General features: G+C 40.8%; 1 protein-coding gene across 1 annotated transcript; it reads right to left on the bottom strand.

Annotated features, from left to right (window-relative positions):
* Nucleotides 1-5,168: 5,168 nt before the first annotated feature.
* On the bottom strand, nucleotides 5,169-8,251 carry LOC147422852 (pentatricopeptide repeat-containing protein At4g08210-like). Its single transcript, XM_086503454.1, has one exon. It carries the CDS (start codon nucleotides 8,133-8,135, stop codon nucleotides 5,835-5,837), a length of 2,301 nt encoding a protein of 766 aa, XP_086359580.1. The 5' UTR covers nucleotides 8,136-8,251; the 3' UTR covers nucleotides 5,169-5,834.
* Between the last annotated feature and the right edge of the window lie 1,872 nt (nucleotides 8,252-10,123).

A 10,123-nucleotide genomic window follows, 5' to 3' on the forward strand; every position in this document is an offset into this window, starting at 1 on the left:
GACCCTGCTATGCATAAATCCGCTAACCTGTGAGACTGCAAAGTGAATATCTATTGCATACAAAAAAGGCATCCAACAACAATTTGATAAAGAGTGACATTGGGAGGATCACTAGCATCATGAAGACTCAATTTTAAACATTTTTCCATGGGAGTAGCAATAGGTTTGTAGTCCTCAAGTCCAAACTTACATAGCAATGTTTTTATGTAGCTTGTTTGGCACAATGCAATACCACCATCACATTGCTTAAATTGTGTGCCTAACTAATGATGAAACAACCCAAAATCTTTCATCTTGAAAGTAGCATTCAAATCACCCTTAAACTCAAAAATATCCATCTCATTTGTTCCAATGATCAGCAAATCATTCAAATATAGAACAACAATGAGAAATACATCACCCTCATGCTTTACATACAAAGTGCTTTCTATGGGGCTGTTTACGAAAGCCTCGTTTAACCAAATGAGTGTCAACTTTCTCATACCAAGCACGAGGAGACTGCTTCAACCCATACAAAGCTTTGTTACATTTTGACACTTTATATTCTTGTTCTTTTATGACAAAACTGTGGGGTTGCGTTACATAAACTTCCTCAAAAATATCACCATTCAAGAAAGCAGTAACAATGTATGATTGATGTACATCCCATCCAAAATGTTGCCAATGCATACGGAAAAGACACACTAGTCATACAACAAGTGGGAGCAAAAGTCTCTTCATAATATATGCCTTTTTGTTGTGCATAACCTTTTGCAACAAGTCTATTCTTATAGCAATCAATCTCACCATTCAACTTACGTTTCAACTTGTAAACCCACTTCGTACCAATGGCCTTTTTACCAGGAGGCAAAAAGGCCATTATGTGCTTTGCTAGGAGGAAAATCACATAAAGTCCGTGTGTCATTTTCTATGAGTGAATCGTATTTTGATTGCATGGCAACCATCCAATTTTTTGAATTTTGTGCTTCATCAAAAGATAGAGGGTCCTCTACATCACATAAGCTAGAAACAACCAAAGCATAACAATCTAATGCATAAGATACATGGCAAGAACCTGAACGAGTATGACTAGAAAAATTATGCATCCAATTTACTATCATGCAAAGTATGCACCGACCATTTTGCATACCTCTAGCCTACTCATTCTCAGCCGTTTCCACATCAAGTACATTATGTACATTAGCATCAATAATAGTTGATTCGTAGTATTTTTTGAAACCTCCAAAGCATGTACATTTGCCTCATTGGAGTTTACATGCAAGTTTCCACCAGTGAAGAGACAACAAGCTATCATAAATGTCTTGTAAACTTCCATTACAGTCTCTAGTACATGACAACAAGGGCTAAATAGAATCTTCCACAAACACAACATCTCGTGAAACCGAGATACGTTTTGCTTGTGGATGGTACAACCTTTAACCTTTTCTTTCACTACTGTAACCAACCAAAAAAGGATTTAACAGCCTTATCAACCAATTTTTTGTGTTGCGTTTGTGGAAACAAAGCATAAGCCAAATAGCCAATAATGTGCATGTGATCGATAGATGGCTTTTCATAATGCCGTGCTTCATAAGGAGTCATAGACTGCAAATCTTTTGTAGGACATCTATTATGTACATATGTAGCACACATGATAGCCTCAAGCCAGAACGAATGTGGCAAAGCTTGACTTTCGTGCCATCTCCGTAAGTGACCTATTTTTCCTTTCAGCAACACCATTTTGCTGAGGTGTATACGGCACTCTACATTGGTGTTTTATCCCACAACTAGCCAAAAATGCATTAAACTCATGAGACATATACTCCCCCTCTTGATTTGAACAGAGGGTGCCCATAGTACATTTAGAGACATTTTCAGCCATAGCCAAAAATTGCTTGAAGCACATAAACACTTCGGACTTAGATTTAAGTGGATACACCCAAGCATGCCTCGAGTAATCATCAATGAAATTCGCCAAGTAAAGGTAATTGCCCAAGGACGGAGTTTGCATAGGCCTAGAAACATCACTATGCACAAGTTTCAATCTTCATATAGCCGTAATTGAACCATCCTTTGGAAACTTTGAACGCTGCATCTTACCCAAAATATAGCTTTCACAAACATGCTGCAAAGGTGCTTCAAGAGGTGGCAAAGAAGCAACCATATTAGATTTCTGCAAACACAACAAACTGTCAAAATTTAGATGCCCAAAACGTGCATGCCAAAGTTTTGCATCTGAAACATCCTTTGAATCCACAAATGCATTTGTAAAATTTTGCCCACACTTGTCATACAAAGCAAACTTATAAAACCCACGACACAAAATGCCAAATGCAACAATTTCATCACCAAAAATAAGATCATGAACTGTACATCTGCCATCCAAAAATTTCACAACAAGACCAAGTCTAGAAAGTGCAGATATAGACAAAAGATTCTTCTCTATCCCACGTACATAAAGTGCATCAACAAGTGTAAAAGAACTGCTAGTCGCAGTAGTCAACACAATCTTTCCAACTCCTTAGACCGGATAAGAGGCATTGTTGTCACAAGTGACTATATTCCCATGAGGTATAGACTTGAGAGAGGTAAACAAGTCACAATGTGAGGTAATGTGCTTTGTAGCACCACTATCAAAGTACCACACATGTGAATCTGCAGCAACTGACATACATGCATTATGAATATAAGGATCATAAGTGCACTGTATACTAGGAGCCCACTCTGCATCTACATCAACACACAATCTCCTTTCACAAAAGATTCTACAATAGCTACACTTGTAGTGGAACCAGCCTCTTTCTTCTTACCCTCTTCTGCCTTCAATTTAGGAAATTCCTTGATCAAGCGATCATTAGCTTTGCAATAATGGTAATGCATCTTCTTTTTCCCCTTTCACCAGAATTCCTAGATGAGGTAGGAAGAGGTGATTTTCCATTCGCCGAAGAACAATGAGAAGTGGCCACATTGATGTTACCACCTTTTCTTTGAGTAGTAATAAAAGCATGTTCAACTGCATGCTTTTAAGACTTGTTTTTTCTTGAAAGTGACTCCTGCAATAGCAACGTGCATAATGCATCAAACTTGACAACATCAAGATTTCCTTGGGTGATAAGTCTCCAAGCACTTGCAAAAGTCTTGTAAGAATCTGGAAAAGCATCAAGAGCAGTCTGCACAAGGGAACTGTCAGAAATGACTTTGTCTATAGAAATGAGTTGCTCATTAATATCCTTGATACCATCAAGGAAAGTGTCTATGTCATCTTCCTCATGCATAATCTTCGACTCCAACTCTTTACACAACAATGCAAGTTTAGCCTCATTGCGACTTGCATAAAGACCAGCCAAAATATCCCAAGCTTGTTTAGCTGATTTAGCTGAGCGACTATGAGGAGTAATAGTGGGCTTCACAGATAATGCAATCAATGCATGAGCCTGCACATCTCTAACATTCCAACGAGATTGCTTAGGCGGAGGCAAAATAGCTCTAGCAGTAGCAATCCTGCCACCAAAACCTACAACATCCTCAATAGCACATGTATCCACAAAATCTAGACGTACATCAATGCCCTGCACAACATTCCAAACACCCTTTGACACAAGAACATGTTGCATCATGTAAGTCCACATTGGGTAATTTTCCCCATCCAATTTATCCTCAGTAGCAAACATCTTGAACACATCTATGTTGTTGTCAGCCATGCCAAGTGTCTGCACCTGACGTAAAAACTGTCCAAAAAGAGGAGAAATGAAGTAGGACTAACACATGCTATATCACACAACCCAAAGAAGACTGTAAGGGACCTGTTATGCAAAAAATAGCATCGGGAAAATTTTTGCACAAAAGGACGAAATTGCATGTGTACTACTGCCTGTAGTGGAAACGGAGGCCGAAATAAGCACGAACAAAAATTCTAAGCAAGCCAAGCTCTAAGAGCTATCCCAAAGTATTTGTCAACCTTCTGACGCTCACCAAAGCTCACCCAAATCAGAGAAAGTGAGCAGGTATGTGTTGAAAATGCTAGCGACTATGCTTAGGAGGACGCAACGTGCTATACTACCAATTGTCTGAAATAAGGTTGTAGAGAAATACACACAGCTTAAAGAATATGAAGAAGCTCAAGGCACACAACAGAGATTAGTATTTCTTAATACACAATGGAAAGATAAGTTAGCCCTAGAGTGATGGGCGCATAGACAATGCACGGGAGAAAAAACCTCCTAGTGAGGGAAAAAATGCCCCGATGGTCCTAAGTGTGTTCACACACATCACTACCGCATATGTATGATAAGAAGCATTAGATTGTTTTGTTTTGGCTTTGTCTAGTATGCATGATTAGGAAGAACCTTTGTCATTTGATCAAGAACAAAATTCAAATTATTGGTTTGTTGCAATGCAATTTGAGTATGATGCTATTGTGAAGAATGACGCATGGTCTTTGTGTGAATTGCCTCTCGAAAAAAAGTCCATTGTTACAAAGTGGGTTTTTAAGTTAAAACATGCCACCACTATCTTCATTGACAGTTAGAGTGCTTTGGTTATTACAAGAAGCACAATACTCCATGCTCACACAAAGCACGTAGAGGTGAATTATCATTATGTCAAGGAGAGAATCTCTAAAGGGGAAGTCAACTCAACTTATGTGTCGATGCAGGACAATCCCGTTGATCTTTTCATAAAGGCTCTACCTCTTGTCCTGTTTGAATCTTCCTGCAATTCTTTGAGCTTGATCCCCTCTGTGAACGGATCATACAGGCTTTAGTACTTTCCTAAAAGTGAGTGTTAGTTCATGTTCACCACATCACTCCGAGTGGGGATTTATTATCATATTATGGTAGTGAGGTATGTGAACACACTTTTTTCCCTCGTAAGGAGGTCCCCCCCCCTAGCTTGTGTATATGCCCATCATTTTAGGGAAAGCCTTATCTTTGTCGTATGAGCATACCCAATAATACTTTTTCCAATCTTGGGTGTATGCATTGATCGTTGTCAATAAGATCTTTTGTTACTTAAGTGGTCGTGTACATCTCGGGTTGTTTTCTTTTTTGGACTCATATTGGATTGGTTGCTATGACACTCAGGTGTCCACGAGTTGTTTTTGCTTAATGCTCTGCAATTGATGCATCTTGTTGTTAAGTGAGAAGTAGCCCACTATGGTCACTTTCTAGTTATAAAGGCAAGTTTAGGGAAGCTTTCAAAGTTATGATCGATTGTAGTTGGATAAAATGCATTATGATTCATCGGGGTGCTTGACGGTATTCTACCACCAATATGTTCATTGCAAGTCAGAATGCACTTGCACTTGCTAGGAATCTAGTGTTTCAAGTTTAAACCAACCACATTGAGGTGCATTACCATTTGGTTAGGGAGAGATCGTCTACAAAAAACAAAAGTATGGCTTACACGCTTATGCAAAACAATCCCGCACATCTTTTCACAAAGGTTGTTCCTTGTGAGAAGTTTGAAGCCCTTTGTAAAGATTTGGGCCTGCATCCCTTTGTGGATTGGTCACAGTTCATTGGAAAAACACTTCCCTATACATGAGTAACAAGCTCATGTTTACTGCATTACTTCTAGGACTAGGATAGGATAGTGATGTGTGTGAGCACACTTAGGAAGACTTGATAAAAATTTTCCCTCGCAAGAAGACTTTTTCCCCGTGTCTTGCATATGTGCCTATATCCCTAGGGCAACATTTATCTTGTTACTTGCACACACTAAGTAATACTACTTCGTGTGTTGTGTACCCTTCATCTTTTCCTTCTTCTACAACCTTTGTGTGTGCATTTTTGTAGCAGTAAATACAATATTATGGACTTTATACCAAAGCTTTCTAATCGAAAATTTCTGCATCACTAACCACATCCCTGCTTACCAGGTTTGCCCACCTCAGAGGCATTCAAAAAATCAGACTTGAAAGCCTTTTCTAAGAAACGATTCCCAATCTCCATATTACGGTATGTTTTGCTACCTGCTAGAAGAGATGTCTCCATAAAAAGATCAGACTGGTACGGAATAGATTGGAATAATTCCCGTGCATTACTGAGGCCCCCTGTGCGACTCATCAAATCAATCATGCAGCTGAAATGCTCTTCATCAGGCACGATCCCATAATCTTCTGCCATAGATTTAAAAAGACGGTGACCTTCCTCCAAGTTTCCGGCATGGCAGCAAGCTGTTAGCATACTAGTAAATATGGAATTAATTGGCCTCAACCCCTGTTCTACCATGGCATTTAAATACTGACTAGCAAGACTGACATTACCATGAAAGCAGCAGCTAGCAATGATCACACCCCATGATACTGCATCTCTGAAGGATGCATGATCAAAGACCTTGCAGGCCTCATTCAAACTACTGCATTTCGCATAAAGGTCCACAAGTGAGCTGATAATGGTCGCATCAAATTCGTCTTTCTTTCGAATGATTAAATCATGTATCGCTCTGCCCTGTTTGATAGTGCCTGCAGCACAACATGCTCTCACCATGCAAGAAAGTGTAGCTCTGTCTGGTTCTATGCCATGCTCCAGCATACTTTTGTAGAGGTCTAGAGCATTAGATGCAAGGCCTTGCTGAACATAGCTAGCTAGCATTCCACCCCATGTTATAACATTGCGCTGAGGCAGTCCATCGAACACGTTGCGTGCCTCCTTCACAAGGCCAAACTTCCCGTACATGTCCACAAGAGCACTTCCAAGCACTACATTCGACTGATGCCCACCCCTAACAATGTCATCATGTATTAGCCACATTAACCAAGAGGCTCCACTGTCGCAGGCTTTTAGCATAGAGGCAAATGTTTTGGAATCCAGCTTTGTACTGTCAGCAACAACACGTGTGTACAGTTCTAAAGCGCAAACCTTCTGACCATACCGAAGATATGCAGCTATCATTGCGACCCATACCACATTATCGTGATTTGATGCTTCATTGAAAACATTTTGAGCTTTTTCTATACTTCCACAATTGGAATACATATCGATAAGGCTGGCTTTGATAGCCATATCACCATCCAAACCAGCCTTCCTAATCTCTTCGTGTACAAGCATGCCCTGCTCTAATTCCCCCTCATTACTAGATGCTTTCAACAGGCCTACAAATACTGCTGCATTAGGTTTAATATCCGTCTCTTTCATTCTCTTGAATGCTTCAACAGCACCCTGCCCTTGCCCATTTTCCATGAAACCTGAGATCAACGCACCCCACGTGACAACATCTAGATTTCTGCATACTCTAAATACTGCACATGCTTCCTCCAAGCTTTGACATTTGGCGTACATGGTAACGAGGGCGCTTTGAATTACCGAATCTGAACAAAACGGCGATCTTAAAATCTGATCATGAATTTCCCTCCCAATGATGATACTACCTGTAATATTACATGCTTTCAAGACCGACAAAAATATTGGTCTGCTTGCCAGTGAACCCTCAGACTGAAGTTTTTCAAAAAGCTCCAGAGCACAAACACCATTCCCTTGCTCAGAATACCCCCCAATGAGGGCACCCCAAGAAAGAATATTCCGACTCGACAACCCATTGAACACAGAGTGGGCATCCTCCATGCAAGAGCTATTAGAATACATGTTAACAAGGGTATTCATGACCACTATATCTTGATCCAAATATTCTTCAAAGATATGTCCATGGATGACCCTGCCATGCAGTACTGCTGGTAAAGCACTACAAGCTTTGAGAATGCATGACAAAGTGACACTGTCGACCGAGACAGCTCCATCCTGCAACATTTTCTGATATAAGACAAAAGCTCTGTGATGATCCCCAAGGTCAACATGAGCTGAGATGATGGCATTCCACGTGTATGTGGTTGGAATTGTGACACGTTCAAACACATGGTTAGCTTCGGGCAAGCTCCCACAAGAGGCGAAGAGGCGGATAAGGTGATCACAGAAACAAGTTCCGTAGTCGAGGCCTCTGCACACAATGAGGGTATGCACTCTTGCACCGGCAGCAAATTTTTTATGCTTGATGCATTCTTGCAAAAGGCAGTATATGATGTCTCTGGATACAGGGAGCCCCTTTTGATCCAGCAGCTGCAGAGTTCTAAATGCCTTCTGCAAGTCCCCTTCGTCGGAGGTTACAATAGCAGTGGAAAAACGAGAGCGGCAGCAGAAGCCCCTTCTGAGGCTCCATAACATGGACGTTACAATATTCCTATTAAAGCAGCAAGGAAGGCTCCCCGTCAGCCCTGGCGCGACAGTACATCTTCCCTTCCCAAGGTGTTTTTCCGCTCAATCAAGGTAACTAGTAAAGGTAGCTAAAAGGCTCCCCTCTAAAGTGGAACTAGTCTTGGTTGGTGGGCATTGCTATAGAACATATCAATACTCATCCTACATTGGTCCCCTAGGCTCTCCAAAGTTGTAGCCTCCACAAACTCCTTATTGGATTGAGACAGTCAGGAAGCTGAATAATAAGGGTCTGAACCGACTTGAGCACTTCTGGGACAGTGACAACAAGAGTTGGAAAACCATTGACCTTATGGTTACCCAATACCAACTTAATAGCTTGGAGGTCTTGCTTGTCCACAAAGTGATGAAAGAGCTTGACAATCTAGTGATGCCTATCTGTGATTCGGAGTTGGACTGGAATGCCTAGAAATGGCCCGGAAGCAGTCTCTTGTGGAAACCCCATACTAAAAGCATCTATCAGACAATGATGCAAAAGAAGAATTGGTCTAGCCCCCTTAATAAGATATGGAAAAAGCAATGGTTGGAGGAAAGGTGGGAGCATGTAATGGAGAACATATGGAAGCAAAAGGTTCCATAGTACATGAAGGTTTTCTTATGGAAGGTTATTTGGGGTGCTCTACCGACGGGGGTGAAGATTCAGGAGAGAGGGATTGGGTCAGATCGATGCTTGGGGTGCAGGGTAGCTAGTGAAGATCTGGCCCACCTATTCATGGACTGCCCAACTATCAAAGGCCTCGCAGGAAAAGAATGCAAGTGGGTCCAGAGAACATGGAAAAGTAGTTTTTTCAAGACTGACCTATTCCTTGGAGGTAAGAATTCGGGTAATCCTGCACTCCTCATCAGCACTCAGATCGTCAGATACTTCTTCTTTCATAATGTATGGCAGACAAGGAACCGCCGTGTTTTTGAAGGAGGTTTTGAGGTGGCAAGCTTCGCAAAAATTATACACGAAAGCAAAGTGCTAATATGGGCACTCGGGTGCAAGCATCACTCGGAGGATTGGTCTAGGACTACTTGTGCCTTGTTGTCAGCAGATGGAATGCCTAGGATGGGGGCAAATCTTGGCCATCGGTAAATAAAAGATCTCAGGATGACAAGAGTATGGACCTTGTGTATCAAGGATGTGGAGGCGGGTTCGTAGGGGTGGCTGCCCTGATAGCCGATGTAATTATGATCCCTGGATGTTGTCATGGTTTAACATGAGCATGACAAACCCTTGTAATTTTTTGGGCTGCTCAATATAATTCACTCACAATTGTGAGTTTTGCTTTTTTAAAAAAAAAGAACATATCAATACATACACAGATCTAGCACTGAAGTAAATAAGTACAAAGTGCATTACTGAATTTTGAAAAATTAAACTGCACAACCGACCTGATAATCGTGCGTGGGTATCGTCCAATTGTGTAAGCCATATCAAGCTATAGAAAAACAAGTGAATAGTTAAACATTTCGTCTTGCAGTTAGGTGCAAAGAAAAAATGCTAAACAAATAGTTTTGTTATGCAAAAGTGTCATACAAAAGTATGGTGGAGAGTTGGCACTGTGGCCTCTCCAAAAATTATAAGAAACAAAAGTCGTGCCTTGCTCCGTAGCATTTATGTGTTGCACCAAGAAAACACATAGACATTGGGAATTGAATACAAATAACGGACCTTGCAGTGTTATTGAGGTGGAGTCGTGGTTGTGCAATCGAAACATCCATTGTTGTGAATATACGTCCTTTTTATCACACATAAAACATGAGTTAACACAAATACAAAAGTTCAGATACAAGATATAGATTAAACTTAAACAGAAGCAAAGCTAACTTTATGTTCAATTTTGTGAATTAGGGAGGAGTACTTGGAGAGAAACGAGTTGAATAGGAGGGTGCGAGAGGGTAATCTACGTGAGGTTCATGATGGTATTCTCATCCTGATCATCATCATCATCATC

This window comes from Adiantum capillus-veneris, chromosome 27 (assembly GCF_014529385.1).
Source record: "Adiantum capillus-veneris isolate H3 chromosome 27, ASM1452938v2, whole genome shotgun sequence".
Classification (NCBI taxonomy): Eukaryota; Viridiplantae; Streptophyta; class Polypodiopsida; order Polypodiales; family Pteridaceae; genus Adiantum; species Adiantum capillus-veneris.

What these genes read in the sequence shown, in the direction of transcription:
- LOC147422852 (XM_086503454.1), bottom strand. Translation starts at nt 8,135, where the DNA reads ATGTTATGGAGCCTCAGAAGGGGCTTCTGCTGCCGCTCTCGTTTTTCC.